The sequence below is a fragment of the Phyllostomus hastatus genome, unplaced genomic scaffold (assembly GCF_019186645.2).
Source record: "Phyllostomus hastatus isolate PE091 unplaced genomic scaffold, TTU_PhHast_1.1 phas_contig_64, whole genome shotgun sequence".
Lineage (NCBI taxonomy): Eukaryota > Metazoa > Chordata > Mammalia > Chiroptera > Phyllostomidae > Phyllostomus > Phyllostomus hastatus.
Genome location: NW_025333928.1, coordinates 9,471,229 through 9,485,065, shown reverse-complemented (window position 1 = coordinate 9,485,065; position 13,837 = coordinate 9,471,229). Strand labels below are relative to the sequence as shown.

General features: G+C 53.3%; 2 protein-coding genes across 5 annotated transcripts; both read right to left on the bottom strand.

The window, feature by feature from the left end:
* Window positions 1-1,816: 1,816 nt before the first annotated feature.
* On the bottom strand, window positions 1,817-7,098 carry ALDOA (aldolase, fructose-bisphosphate A). Of its 2 annotated transcripts, none has more exons than XM_045849021.1 (9): window positions 6,960-7,098; window positions 4,348-4,474; window positions 4,051-4,262; window positions 3,534-3,588; window positions 3,246-3,406; window positions 2,830-2,913; window positions 2,560-2,734; window positions 2,208-2,407; window positions 1,817-2,118 (listed from the first exon to the last, which is right to left on the bottom strand). In XM_045849021.1, exons 2-9 carry the CDS (start codon window positions 4,457-4,459, stop codon window positions 2,023-2,025), a joined length of 1,095 nt encoding a protein of 364 aa, XP_045704977.1. In that variant the 5' UTR covers window positions 4,460-4,474; window positions 6,960-7,098; the 3' UTR covers window positions 1,817-2,022. The 2 variants fall into 2 exon arrangements, with proteins under 2 accessions (XP_045704977.1, XP_045704975.1); XM_045849019.1 differs by lacking the exon at window positions 6,960-7,098 and adding an exon at window positions 5,799-5,954.
* A 151-nt stretch (window positions 7,099-7,249) lies between these two features.
* LOC123825620 (keratin-associated protein 10-10) lies at window positions 7,250-13,496 on the bottom strand. 3 transcript variants are annotated; one of them, XR_006786927.1, is made up of 6 exons: window positions 13,417-13,490; window positions 13,154-13,189; window positions 12,181-12,324; window positions 11,796-11,951; window positions 7,833-8,242; window positions 7,250-7,327 (listed from the first exon to the last, which is right to left on the bottom strand). XR_006786927.1 is itself a non-coding variant. In XM_045849175.1 (5 exons), exons 2-5 carry the CDS (start codon window positions 13,157-13,159, stop codon window positions 8,129-8,131), a joined length of 420 nt encoding a protein of 139 aa, XP_045705131.1. In that variant the 5' UTR covers window positions 13,160-13,189; window positions 13,404-13,496; the 3' UTR covers window positions 7,261-8,128. The 3 variants fall into 3 exon arrangements, 2 of the variants coding, with proteins under 2 accessions (XP_045705131.1, XP_045705132.1); XM_045849175.1 differs by having other exon boundaries at window positions 7,261-8,242; window positions 13,404-13,496; XM_045849176.1 differs by having other exon boundaries at window positions 7,261-8,242.
* Between the last annotated feature and the right edge of the window lie 341 nt (window positions 13,497-13,837).

The window sequence follows — 13,837 nt, the reverse complement described above, 5'->3', positions numbered from 1 at the left end:
TCTGTTGTCTACAAATTTTATTCCTTTTTTTTTTAAGGAGGGAACTGGCTCAGAGAGGTTAAGTAACTTGTTCACGTTTGCATAGCTAAGAATTTTGGGTTTGAATTAAGGTTGAAATATCAACCCAGGAAAGCTGTTAAATTAAGACTTTCTGGAACTCACTTTGTCCTAAGAAGTTCAAGACTGCCTAAAGTGTTATTTGAGTTTCTCTGTTCCCCTAGTCCCTTTAAGCAAACTTCATGGTGTCTTGCAGAGGCTGCTCCCTTTTGGAATGTCCTTTTCACTATCTTCTATTGCCCTTAGATTTTCATGTGCCTAATTTCAGATGTTTCAGTTAACAGTAGGCACAGAAGTGAGGGCTGAAGTTTTGAGGGGTACCAGGAGAGGCTGGTTTTGTATGTAGGAAACAAATGCAAATGTGCAAAGAAATAATCAAGTTCTTAAACTCCTAGAAGGTCCTAGGTAAATTGGTTCCGTGCCTATCACTACATGGATTTGGTAGGTTCAGAGAGATCAGAAAGGTCAGAATTTCTTTTCTCCCCTGCAGGGAGCTCAGACAGAAAAAGGTCCATATCAGAAAATTTGGGAAGTGACAGGAATACTGGGTCCCTGGTTATGACTAGTATGTTTTATCAACTGAGACTCTGGTGTATACTGCTGCACCCCACCCTGGGTTAGGGAAGGGTTCAAGGCACGGCATAGGGATAAGTGCATGGCCCCCATTCTGGCTTCAGGGAATGCAGCAGCTACAGGCTCAGTTCTTAACCTGGAACCTGAGTTCTGTGTTTGTGTCTGCACTGTTGAGGTGTTGGAGAAGATTCCAGGTTCTTCAAGAGGTTCCACAGCTCAAGACGACTAAGAAGCCAGCTCTAATCCCACTTCCTATTTGGATGGGAAGATGGACAAGCTCAACAGGGTAGATGAAGGTGTGCATTAAAAATCTTATTTCCCCTGGCTGGCGTAGCTCAGTGGATTGAACGCGGGCTGCGAACCAAAGTGTCACAGGTTCGAGTCCCAGTCAGGGTACATACCTGGGTTGCAGGCCATGACCCCCAGCAACCGCACATTGATGTCTCTCTCTCCCTCCCTTCCCTCTCTAAAAATAAATAAATAAATAAAATCTTTTAAAAAAATCTTATTTCCACCAAGAAACAGTGCCATCTCCAGCAATGATAACGGCACCTACTCATATAGAACACTCAATTGCCTGCTCACAGACTCTGGAAATCTTGACTTGCGTCAGTGGCTGTTTTGTCACAAGGACCACCTGGCACCTGTGAGTTCTTGGCCTGGAAGTGAGACTGACCCTGCAGCTCACACAGCAGGCAGTTTATACACACACTCTCCCATTATGAGTCTTATCTGATGCTGCTGGTAGAGGGGATAAGAGATCTTGGTGGTTTGAAGAAAATTTCACAAGCTCTCTTCTTGAAGCCCTGGGCAATTATAAAACAAAGAAGGAAATGCCTACCCCACCCTTTACCTTTTTCCTGCCTAAGAAGGAAGAACATAGAACAAGGGTTCTTTCTGCCCTGGCTGGTGTGGCTCAGTGGATTAAATGCCCACCCACGAACCAAAGGGTTTGATTCCCAGTCAAGGCATGTGCCTGGGCCATGGGCCAGGTCTCCAGTAGGAGGGTGCATGAGAGGCAACCACACACTGATGTTTCTCTCCCTCTTTTTTCCCTCCCTTCCCCTCTCTAAAAATAAATAAATAAAATCTTTTTTTTTTTTTTTTAAAAGGTCTCTTTCTTCTGGACTCTGCCACCTGGCAGAGCCCTCCCCTGACCCAGACACTATAGACAGGAACAAGAAACTCCCCCTTAAATAGTTGTTTATTGGCAGTGGGCTGGAAAGAGCACTGGAGTTAGCATACACAGACAACACCACGCACCAATGTCACAAGGAAGGCAAGAGTGGGAAACAGCAGCCTGGAGCCCCTGATGAGGCCCCCTCTTCAAGTTTGCGTGTGGGAGGGGGCTGGGCCTGGAGTGTTGAGGGGGCAGCCTTAGAACACTTCTGTTTAGTAGGCGTGGTTAGAGATGAAGAGGGACTGGCTGGCTGCAGCCCCAGCCTGACCGCTTGGGGTGTACTTTCCTTGGCAGGCGAGGCTGTTGGCCTAAGAGAGGAGAGGAGCCAGAGTAAGAAGATCTGTTCTCAGAATCCCATCCACCCCAGCACTCGCCCCACCTCCTGCTTGATCCTCACCAGTGCTCGCTTGACATATTCCTCCTGGGCAGCCTTCAGGTTCTCCTTCTTCCCTCCCCAGGCCTTCAGGGCAGAGGCCTGCAGGGCTCGGCCATAGGAGAAGGTCAGGGCCCATGGCTTCAGCAGGGGGCACTTGTTGATTGCGTTGAGGTTGATGGATGCCTCCTCCTCACTCTGACCTCCAGACAGGAAGGTGATCCCTGTAAAACAGGGTGAAATGGCAGGAGGGACTGTAGTCAGAGACTCAGGGCACTGGCAGGAGTTCCTAGAAGCTGACCTGGAAATCACACCAATGGGCATAAGGTTTGTGGGTACAATCTCCCAGAGGGCAATATGAGAGTATGGGACTCACCAGGGACAGCAGGGGGCACTGTGCGGCGCAATGCAGTGACAGTTGCCATGGCAATCTCCTCGTTAGAAAATTTCTGGGTACAAGCATGGCCTGGGGTGACCATATTGGGCTTCAGCAAGGTGCCTTCCAGGTAGATGTGGTGGTCACTCAGAGCCTTGTAGACAGCAGCCAGCACCTAGGGCAAGACCAAAGTGAGGACCAGAGTCAGCCCCAGAGCCCACGGTCCAGCTACCTAACCCACCACACTGCCCAGGCAGGCAGGCAACCTACCTTTTCAGTTACATACTGACAGCGCTTCAAGTCGTGGTCCCCATCGGGGAGGATCTCAGGCTCCACAATGGGCACGATGCCATTCTGTGGATGAGGGAAGAGAGTAGCCATGAGACCTCCTAAACTGGAGCCCAACCTATAGCTCTCCAGAGCCACTGGCCAAGGTCTTATCTCCATGAAGGCAGAGACTCAGCTTTGCAGGGCTGTAGGAGACAGGATCTCCTCAGATCCACCCACACGAGCCCTGTCCTGTCCCCATGCTCCGAGTCCCCAGCACCAAACCTGATGACTAGTAAGGATGTGGAACAGTTGCTGCTTTGGGGGATGTAGATATCCTGGCGGATGGGTGGCAGGCTGGCTGACACTCTGAAACCAAACAAGGTGGGAGCTGGCCTGCAGGGAACATGCAAGCCCACCTGCTGGCAGATGCTGGCATAACGGGCCAGAACGTTGGCATTTTCCATGATGGCAAGGGATGAAGGGGTGTGTTCCCCAATCTTCAGCACACAGCGCCACTTGGCAAAGTCAGCTCCGTCCTTCTTGTACTGGGCGCAGCGCTCAGACAGCCCATCCAGCCCTGGAGAGGGGATGTAGAAGTCAGAGTGGCAGAGGAGGGGGCAGGTGGCTCCCACTTACCCTGGGCACCCAGAGGGGCGCTGACTGCATGGGATAGTTGGTAGGGCAAGATGCCAAACAATTCTCACCTTGGGTAGTAGTCTCGCCATTTGTTCCTGCCAGAGGTACCACACCCTTATCTACCTGTTGGGATAGGACAATGTAAGACAGGTGAGCGGTCTCTGCTACCCTTTTCTGCTCTAGAGCCCTACTCTGCCCCCACCTTCATCTCTCAAGTGGCATCTCCGGGTCTGTAAATGTTTTCATGTAGTTATAGTATCTGATCCTATGAGCAGGACACATGGGGTTGTTATTTGACAAGAGCCTGGCTCCTACTACTTCCTAATTCTATGATCAAAACACTTCCCTGCCTTGAGCTTCTGGTTTTCATCTGTACCGTGAGGGTAATGCCTTGCTCTTACAACTTCAAAGGTTAAAAATACGAAGCAGGGCGCACAGTTTCTAGCTTTCCTTACATGGATCTGGTGCAGATTCCACCCAAGTCACCAGGCTCCCAGCCCAATGTTTGCCCCCTAGCCTATTACTCTGGATTTCTCTTTCCCAGATTCATCTCAGATCTCACACCCCAAGGCCCAGCCTCCTCACCTTGATGCCCACAACACCACCTTTAGATTTGATAACTTGGGGGAAGGGACGCCCATCATCTGTCTTCTGATAGAGTGTCTCGTGGAAGAGGATGACACCCCCAATGCAGGGATTCACACGGTCATCAGCAGTGAGCAGCAGCTGGCGGTAGAAGCGCCGGTTCTCCTCGGTGTTCTCGGTGCCAATGGACTGCAACCGCTTGGCAATGCTCCCTGGAAGGGAGCAGCACACAGTCTTAAGGGGATCAGCCAGTTACCCCCAACCCTGGGCCCTCCCCTCACTGTGTCCTGCCCGTACCAGTGGACTCATCTGCAGCCAGGATGCCCTTGCCCGGAGCCACAATGCGCTGAGCGATGTCAGACAGCTCCTTCTTTTGCTCCGGAGTCAGTGCTGGGTATTGGTAGGGCATGGTGCCAGTCAGTTTCTGGGCAGAGAAGACAGGGGGAGCACTAGTTAGCTGGGTCTTTCCGTGGTCTCCCAATGAGCAGGGTCCCTTGCCTGGAGGTCAGGGCAAAGACTCCCTACCTCCCCTGCCCCATTCCCAGCAGGTTTTGGGGCACCTCCTGCCCCCAGCTCTCCCCTGCACCCAACTTCCCTATATTAGGCCTGCCTCCTGTACCTTTCCTAACTCTGTGTGTCGCTGGGTGTGGCCCAGCTGAGGGTGGGGTTGCACACTGGCATCTGGGCTAAAGGAATAGGCCAGAGCCATGGACAGATGGCTCATGCAGAAGCTGGACCCTTCTGGCTTGCGCTTTGCCATGGGGTCACCTTGCCTAGAAGCAAAATCGAACTGAAGTCTTTCAGAATATGGAGGTCCTGCATAAGGCAGGGGGCCCAACCCCCTTGTCTGGAAGGACCCGGAGCAGAGAAAGGTCTGTATACTTCAAGTCACACAGCAATCCAAGGGACAGATCTGAGACTAGAACCCAGATCTCTCGACTGCTATAGGACTGTTCCTTCCAATCCACCCAAGATCCCACAGCTGGAACAGGCACCAAGGCCTCAAGGACATTCCAAGGTCAGGCTTCCCCACCCCAGGGTGGGGGAGGGCCTTAGGAAAAGGGTGTTGAGAAAACGGTAGGAGGAAATCAGAGCCTAGGAAAGGGCAGCAGAGGAAGCCCAGCCCGAGGAGGAGGAAAGGGGTAAGGTTTGCCGATCTCACTGCTCATGCAGGGTGAGAGTGTGGAGGAGAGGCAAGCGCCCCACCCCTTCCCCCTGAAACACGCTCCCGTCTGCTCGAAGGGCTGCGGCTGTCCAGGCTCAGAATCAAGGTCACCCGATAAGAAAAGACAGGGAAAGTGTTAATGGGGCAACAGGCGTTGCCAAGGGTTGTCCCCTCCTCGCCAGGGGCGCCTGTCTCCCAGGACCGGAGCCAACCACCCACTTTCGGAACCCTGAAGCAGTATTTGAGCTGGCCCCCACCCCTCTCAGCCTCTTAAAATCCCTGCAGAGGCAAAGGGGCCATAACCCTTTGCACCAGGGGTCCCGGCAAGAAAAGGGGATGGTCTTTCATCTCGTCCTGCTTCCTCCCCCGCCATGACTCAGCGCGCAGAGCCTCCGCATTGCGCAGTAAACCGAGTGAGCTCCTGCTAGAGAGGGTTGGGGGTCTGGGCTGGAAGCTTGTGTGTATGGCGGGGGGGGGGGGGCGGTGATGCTAGGATCGGGTTCAGGGGGCTCTCCCGACCCGCCACGGTCCCAGGATCCTTCTCCATGGTCCTTGACCCTCGCACATGGCGAAAAGCGCTCACCTGGCACAGGGAAGGGGCGGGTTTGCGCGGTGCAGCGGTGGAGAGCGGCGGGATGGCGACTTGGACGGGGGGAGCGAACGCAGCAGTCGTCACTACTTCCCTGGTTCTGCGGCGCGTTCCAAGAGGAACGCAGCCTATTAAGCTCCCTTGTGGGCGGCGCAAGGGGCGGGGAGAAAGGAGGAAGGAGGTGGTGCGGCACCTTCGGAGAGCACCGCTCCACCCTCCGCCGGGCTTTTTTTTTTTTCCCCCCTTTTCTTTTGCTGGGGCTGGAGGCGCCCGGTCGTCCAATTGCAGGCGAGGAACTGTGCGAGCCACCGCCCCCAAAGGCGAAACCCGGAGGCGGAGAGAACAAGATCCCTCCCCCAACCCTCTACGGACGTGACTCGGGCCACATCCCGAGCGGGTACAGACCCTCCCCTCTCCTTTTCCTCCCAGCCTGACGCACTTTGGGGCACCGTGACTCAGCCGTTTTTTGGCACCGGAGGGTATGGGGATTGGTGGGGTGGTGGGGCGGGTGCGCCGGTAGAGGAGCCCGAGATGACCGAAGCTCAGCTTCCCCTCCCAGGCCCGGCCCAGCCCCAGCTTCCGACGGTACGCTGCTGCAGAGTGCAGCGTGTCACGTGGTCGCTGAATCCAGAGTTAGGACTTCTGACGACCTCGCCAGCAGGCTGGACTTGGCGGGCTATGGAACACTGGGCCGCCCCTCCCTGTGTCACTGGCCCAGGAGTAAGAGGCCGAGGAAAAGGCGAGTGGACGCACAGTGAACGCAAGGAGGTGGCCAGGCTGGCTGGAAGCCAGGCGACAGCGGTTCTGGGTGACCCGCCCCAACCGCGCCCCATCGGTGCCTGTCAGGTTCCAGGGGCCGCCTGCCTGGGCCAGCCTGTCCGTGCTCTGTCAGGGGCCGACCTGCCTGAAGCCCCGGCGTCACGCAAAGCCAGACCGTGAGGCAAGTGGCCGGCTGTGCTCAGCTCAAGCAAGTCAGAGCCCCTGCGAAACTCCTCCCTTGGCCCTGACATCTATCTCCCTACCAATAAAATTGGTCTGGCGCTGGTCAGCCTCCCAGATACATTCTCAGCCCCTGTCCCCTCATTCTAGGTCTCCCCTGCTAATCTGGACACCTTCAGCCCTACCCCACCCCAGCTGTGTCCACCTGGGGCCCACCTGGATGGAGGAGACCGAAGAAGCGGGCACAGCCTGGTCAGCAGCGAGTGAGCCAGGCCGAACCGGGCTGGGTTATAAAGGCAGCTCCTGCCCTCCCCCAAACTATGTCCCCAACCTTCTCCAGTGACCCCTGCCCTTTCCGGCCACGGATTCCCTGGCAGGGACCTATATTTAGGGAAACCTGAAGCTCCTGACATTCAGGCCAGCATGGGGCCCAGAGTGAGAAAAGGGGGAGGGAGCTGTGGGCCGGCCCTATTTTGAGGGTGGGGGAGGGCCCCCTGCCCACTCACCAGTACTTCTGAGGAAATTTCTTCCTTGGAAATCCAGACTGAGGCCCTCAAAAAGGAAATAAATCTTTGGACAGGGATCTGTGAGGAAAGAAGGGGAAAGGGGACTCATCATGTGGCCCTCCCTGCCTCTTCCTCTGATTTCCTGCCCTTCCTACTGGGCTCTGATGGGGGCTGTTACAATTCTCTAGAGCCCACTTCTTTTTCTTTTTTTTTTTTTAAGATCTGATTTATTTTTAGAGAGATGGGAAGGTGGGGAGAAAGAGGTAGAAACATTGATGCACAAGAGAAACATCGATGAGTTGCCTTCCACACCAAACCTGCAACCCAGGCATTGTGCCCTGAACAGGAATCAAACCTGGGTGATCTTCTACTTTGTGGGAGGAGGCCCAACCCACTGAGCCACACCGGTCAGGGCTGGAGCCCACTTCTTTCCAGGGAGAGCAGATGCCGGCATTACACTCACACCTCAAAATAACCAAGAGCCCATGGACCGTGTATGCTAGGGTACCCTTATATCCTGATACTTAAGGCCCAAATTCCTCCCATAATGTTGTCTATGGTTAGCAGTGCCCCCCACCCTTACCTTCAAACTTGAGCTTGCTTGGGGAGGGGAAAAGGAGAGCAGGGGAATCTGCCAGACAGAACACTAGCCCCTCTCTCTGTGGGCCCTATGAAAGGGTTGCAGTCTAGCCAGCCAAGGGCTCTGAGTCTTACTCTGCCGAGAACCAAGTTCTCCACTGCTGGTTCCCAGGCCAGGGAGCCAGGCAGCTCATTTGTGGTCTCAGCGGCCTGGAGAAAGGAGTCCTGAGGCCCCTCAGGGAAGAGGGCACATGGGCCCTGGGGGCTGGCCACTCCCCAGAGGGCAGGGGCTTTGGGTCTTCATCGGAGCTTGATCTCAAAGCAGAGGCAGTTGAGGCTCTGGCAGTCGGGAAGTTGGCACGCACAGGCACAATCGCAGAGTGGGCAGCAAGGAGGGCAACGAGGGGCCCAACCCTGAGGGAAAGGAGAAAGGAGTGAGGGAACTGGGCAGGAAGAAGGGGGACCAGAGCCTGAAACTTTCCCTCTTAGGAGAGAAGTCCCATTGGCCCAGTGGAACAGAGAGTACCATCCACTAATCCTAGGAACAAGTCAATTCCCTGTGCTGTTGAGAAATCAGCAAGAAGGCAAAGGTCCAAACAACTAAGCTTAGGAGCTGGAAGAAATTATTTGGAGTGCTCTTTCTTTCTCCCCATTTTATAAGTGAAGAGACCAAGGACCAGAGAGTGACTGGCCCTGGTTCCTGCTAGAATTTGGGTGTCCCAATCTTTAGCTCCAAGATGGTTCTACACTTTTGTGGCTACGTGCAGTGGAAAATCAGTAGCCGGGAAAGCACACACACATTTCCTGTCTGTGATGAAGGTAACTTGTTGGTTTTGTGGATTTCTTCCTTGGTAAGAGACCCAACTGCACGATCTCATTGATCATTTCTGAGCAACTGTTCTGCGCCAGGCATACACTGCGTTCATGAAAGAATTTTTTAAATCTTTCTAGTGTTTTTTAAAAATGGTAATTTGCATATTTAAAAAACTTAACGTCTTAAAATGTTGTATCTCTCTTCATTATCAGAACCTTGAGTAGGGGTCTCTTTACAAAAGAGGGAAGGGAGGCTCAGAGGGGGAATGACCGCCTGAAGGAACACAACTAGGGCATGCGGCTGGGATGGACTGGCCTGCCTGCTCCCGGTCCTTAGAGCCCCCTAGGCCCCACTGCCTCCCAAGGCCAGGAACATCAGCTTCTTTCTGGGCCTCCAAGGGCAGGGACAGTTCATCTCATGTCTCCACTGAGCTAGCACAGGAACTCATGCTGACCAATGAAGTAGAAGGAATGGATAAACTAAAGCACATCATTTTTCCCTCTGTAGGCAAAGAAAGAAGTTTCAGTTCCCAGGGGAAACAGGTCTGTCCCTCGAGAAATAAGAACGGCATGTCCTTAAAGACAGGCAGGGAGAAGAGCCTGCTCCAACCCACTGCTCTCCCGTCCTGGGGCAGAAATGATCTGACACTGCTTCAGGCATGACTGGAGTCAGGCCACGTGGCTGGGTGGGACATGCCCAGGATGTGTGACAGAAGATTGGCTCCTTGAGTTCTGAGGCAGAGCTAGTGACAGTCACAGTTGCACAGCTTAGACACAGGGCCAAGCCAGGAATAGGGGAATGACCTTTTGAACAGCTGAGGTTTCGGGGTGCGGTGTCAGGTGACTGGTGAGATCAGATATCACTAGGGGCTCCAGTGAGGGAAGGGGACCTACAGTCTGCAGGGAGAAGGGTCTGAACTGGGCTGGAACTGCTGCCCATAGAAATGGCTCTCAGGGAGGAGGCTAGAAGTGCCACAGTGGAAGGGAGAGAGAAGCAAGTGGTTTTCTTGTGTTTGATGAGGGTGAGGTTGGGGGTGTCTTTGGGGAGTCCCAGTTTGCAGGTGAAGCTGGCTCTGTGGGGTTTTGGAGGGCCACACTGTCATTCTGTGCACAAAATTGGTGGCTGACAGGGGTTTCCCTGCCCTCAACTCAGAGAAGAGGGAATTGAAAGCATTTCCTGGCTCTGCCCGTTGGATCTAGTCATTAATAACCGGCTAATGGATTTCTCAACTCTCTTGGGCAGCCAGGTGGCTTCGGGAAGGAATCTGCTGTTTAAGTACATTAAACAAGGACTCCACAAGACTGTTAACCCTTGTGTTTCTCTAGGCTCTGCAGTTTTTCACTTGGTTTCTTTTGCTTTGATTTGGTGAAGGCCAGCCATCTTTACCGGTTAGAGCTCAGGCCCCGCTCTGAACCCAGTTCAGGCCCAGGTTTGGCTAATTCAAGTTTGGAGCCTCAGTTTCCTCATCTCTGAACCCACTTCCTAAGGTCACTGTGAAGAATCAGTGGAAAGAACTAAGCACGATGCCTAGTACATAGTGAGCACTCAATAACGGGAGCTACATTGTCCTCCCCGCAGCAGTTCCTTACCCTGGTGTAGGGTGGGGTCACGTGAGAACTTGTTAAAAACTCACCGACTCCAACCAGCCCCAGAACTACTGTGTGGCGGACCTGATTGCCTGGCTTTCTGTTTAAGCCTCATACCTGCTTCTGATCACACACAGGGCTGGGACCCAGCCACTGCGCTACATCACATCATTCTCACACACTGTCACCGCTCACCGGCATTCTCCCTGTTCTCTACCGGAGTGCAAGCCCTGTGCGGGCTGGGACCACGTCCACCCTGTTTCCACTGAGCCCCCAGGACCCACCGTGGGGCCTCAACAATGACTCCATAAATCTTTGGTTAAGTGAATAAGCAATGAATGAATTAGAAACTTGGGACATTCTGTGAAAGAAGCAGATCAGGCAGGTTCCGCCCCCCAGAGAGGAAGAGGAACCTAGGTTTCTGTCCTGGCCCAAGCTTCCAGCAAGTCACTCAAGCCTCTGTGAGCTTCAGTTTCTATAGCTGTGAGGTAGGAGAGGGTTTTGTAATATTTGTGTTTGTTATCATTATTAAGGGAACTGAGGAACAGAGACCTTAATGCACCAACCACGGTCAGTGCAAGTCACGGATCTGCTTGGTCTTCCAGCCTCACTCTTCCCTCCCAGGGAAGGTTGCCACTTCAAGGGCAGGGGCTATACTGTCTAACCCTATGAGCCCCAAATAATTATTGCCTAGGAAGGCAGTGGGTTACACTGAACACCTTTTAACCCACAAATGCAAAAGTGGCCTATCCTCTGAAAGCCAGGCTTCTCCCTGAGGACTCTGTTCCAACACACTATGGAACAATTTTCTCTGTAAGACTCTACTGTGGAATATTGCAGAAGTGACAGATTTCCCTAAGCCAATTTATCCCCCTGCCAAAGGGTAGCAGTACTGACCTACGTACCTGCACAGGCATAGAGACGTGACCAAGGTATGATGTCAAGTTAAAAAAAGCAAGTAGCATTTGTAATGACATAGTATATGTGGTGTGATCCATTTTTACCAAATAATAGCAAAATTCAGCAGTGATGGTATTGAATGTTAGTATGTGAGGGTCCTAGACAAAACACAGCAACCTTGGTTAGAAAGCTGGCTTATAAATTGCCTTGTGTTTTCTGTATATTTCTACATGCACACTTTGTAATCAATATTTTCTGTGATCAGAAAAAATATATACCAGTTTTTAAAAATATCCAGCTCCCAGGGTTGTTGAGAAAATAATAATGGAACATAGTATTCACTCAAAGAGCAGAAAAAGCTCTGTGAGAGGTTCTGTGTTTTCCTTTTAACTTCCATTTTCAGAAGTGATTATGTGCCCTGCACGTTACACACATCGCCTTTCTCCAGCCGATACCCTGTTTTCCTTTTTCCAGGTAGCTTTCATCACTACACACTATATGTTGTTGATGTTGTTTTTGGCTGTCTCCACCTGACCCAGTACCTGGAACTGCGCCTGGCCTAGCATCAGTGCTGAATAATAAATGTTGAACAACAACGACAAAAATGAATGCACAGGTAGTGCCTAGACTGGGGCACAGGGAGTCAGAGGGCAGTGTGAGAACTCACAGCTTCAGTGGGCTGGGGGCAGCAGGCATCCAGGTAGTGAGCTGGGCTGGGCAGAGGGAAGTCGCAGGCTTCTGCACAGGTCCAGCAACAGTCCTGGGGCCTGGAGGCAGCTTGCTTCCTGCAGGGGTAGCTGCAGTCGGTGCAGCAGCCCTGGGCCTAGGAAACAGCAGACTCAGGGTCTGGGCCAGGTGGAGGGAAGGATAACCAAGACGTAGTTTTGGAGAGAGGGGCAGGAGAAGGGAGGAACTCTCTGGTGCCATGAAAAGAACAGATGAGGGGACTAAATGGCAAAGGAGTCTCAGATTAAGGGCCTGCAGATGAGGGCACAGGTTAACCCAGTTCCTCTTCCCCAGAGCCCCCCTTCGGTCCCCACCAGGCTCCTCACCAGCAGGCAGTGCCTAGTCAGCAGCACTAGGCCTAGCAGCAACAAATAGATGCCCACAGCGATGAAGACGATGGCAGGGATGGGGAGTAGCAGGGAACGACTGCTGACAGGAGCCGGGGTGGGATTCCAAGGGCTAGAGGAGGCCTGAATGAGCACAGGAGGAAGGGGTGACAAGGAGGTAGGAGGGACTGCAGGAACACAGAAACACCAGGAGGGACATTGAGGTGGCTGGGAAGGGAGGAACAGCCACCAGGCGGTGGGGAGAGAGTCAGAAGGACTACTCTCTCTTTCCGTCCAGACCTGCCTATTCTCCGGTCATCCCTGTTTCAGCACCATAAAGGGCTTGGTGCTCATTCTAGGCTTTACCAACACTTAACGAACTTCCTTTCAGAGTGTCTCTCCAAATGGACCCATTGTCTCTCTGATTCTTTGCCATTCCTCAGCCAATATTACTGCCCCTTAACTGTCTTCCAGTCTACAGTTTTGCCCCTTTCTATCCACACTAGCTGTCCTTGTGTACACCTCCCTTACTTCCGTATCCATCAATGGCTCTCAGTGACTTGGTCCAAACTCACCTCAGTGACAAAAGCCCGGATCTAGTCCCACCCACCTCTCCCTCCCTCCCCGTTATCCGGCCATACTTATGTCCTAGCAGTCCCCCAAATGCCCTATCCTCTCTCTCTCCCTCCCTTTCTCTCCGCCCCCAAGGTCTCTGCCCATGCTGTTCCCTCTGGAATGCCTTTTCTCATTGATTACTTGGCAAACTTCATCTCGTAGGGAAGAGTAGGAAAGTGCCCTCCCCTGGAGAGCCCCCATCCCTGGCATTCTTTCTCAAAACGCTTATCCTGAGCTGAGGGGCTTCTGTTGAGTAAACATTGTCTTCTCCAGTGCTGCCGGAGGGCAGGCAAAGTCGGTGTGAGTTTAGGGCGCTGAGGGGGCTGCTCCAGAGGGGGTTTGGGGGCCTAGGACTCACGTCCATGGGGCAGGACGGCGCCAGTCTGTTCAGGAGCTGCAAAGGAGAGAAAGTCCGGGCCTCAGAGATTGCGAGGGGCCATTGGACTGGGGTGCCCACTCCCTTCCACCCACTTCCTTTGGGGAAACTGAGGCCCAGCGTTGGCCCCTCATCCAGAGAGTGGGAATGAGGATCCAGGGATTCAAGGGCTACACCTCTCTCGCGGGCCCCGGCCCTCTGCCGAGGCCACACCCCATGTCCCTCCACTCACCCAGCCGCATCACCTGCACTCTCGGGACGGCTCTGCGTTAGGTCCAATTGGCCGTAGTGGCTGCACAGTCCATAAACCTCCCGCGGCTTCCTGCTATTGCCATGGAGACAGAGCGCTGCTACTACGGCGGCCGCCGGAACCCAAAATTCCTTCTCCCCACCTCGCTTTCACCGCTGATTCTTTGTGGCTACTAGGTCCTTTTAGTTGCGGTCTGCTGGCTTTCCCGCAGTTTATTGCACCGAAATGGTAAATTTCTGCCGCCACTCTCCTGGGTCGGATCCTCTTCATATACTGGGTCCTGGGACCCCACAAAGGGAAGACTGAACCCCTGGGCTACAGCACCAACTTGCTGTGGGATTTAGGCCAAGTCCCTGAACCTCCCTCCGTCCATTTCCACCTCTGTAAAAGCGGAACCACCTTTCTCACAGGGACGT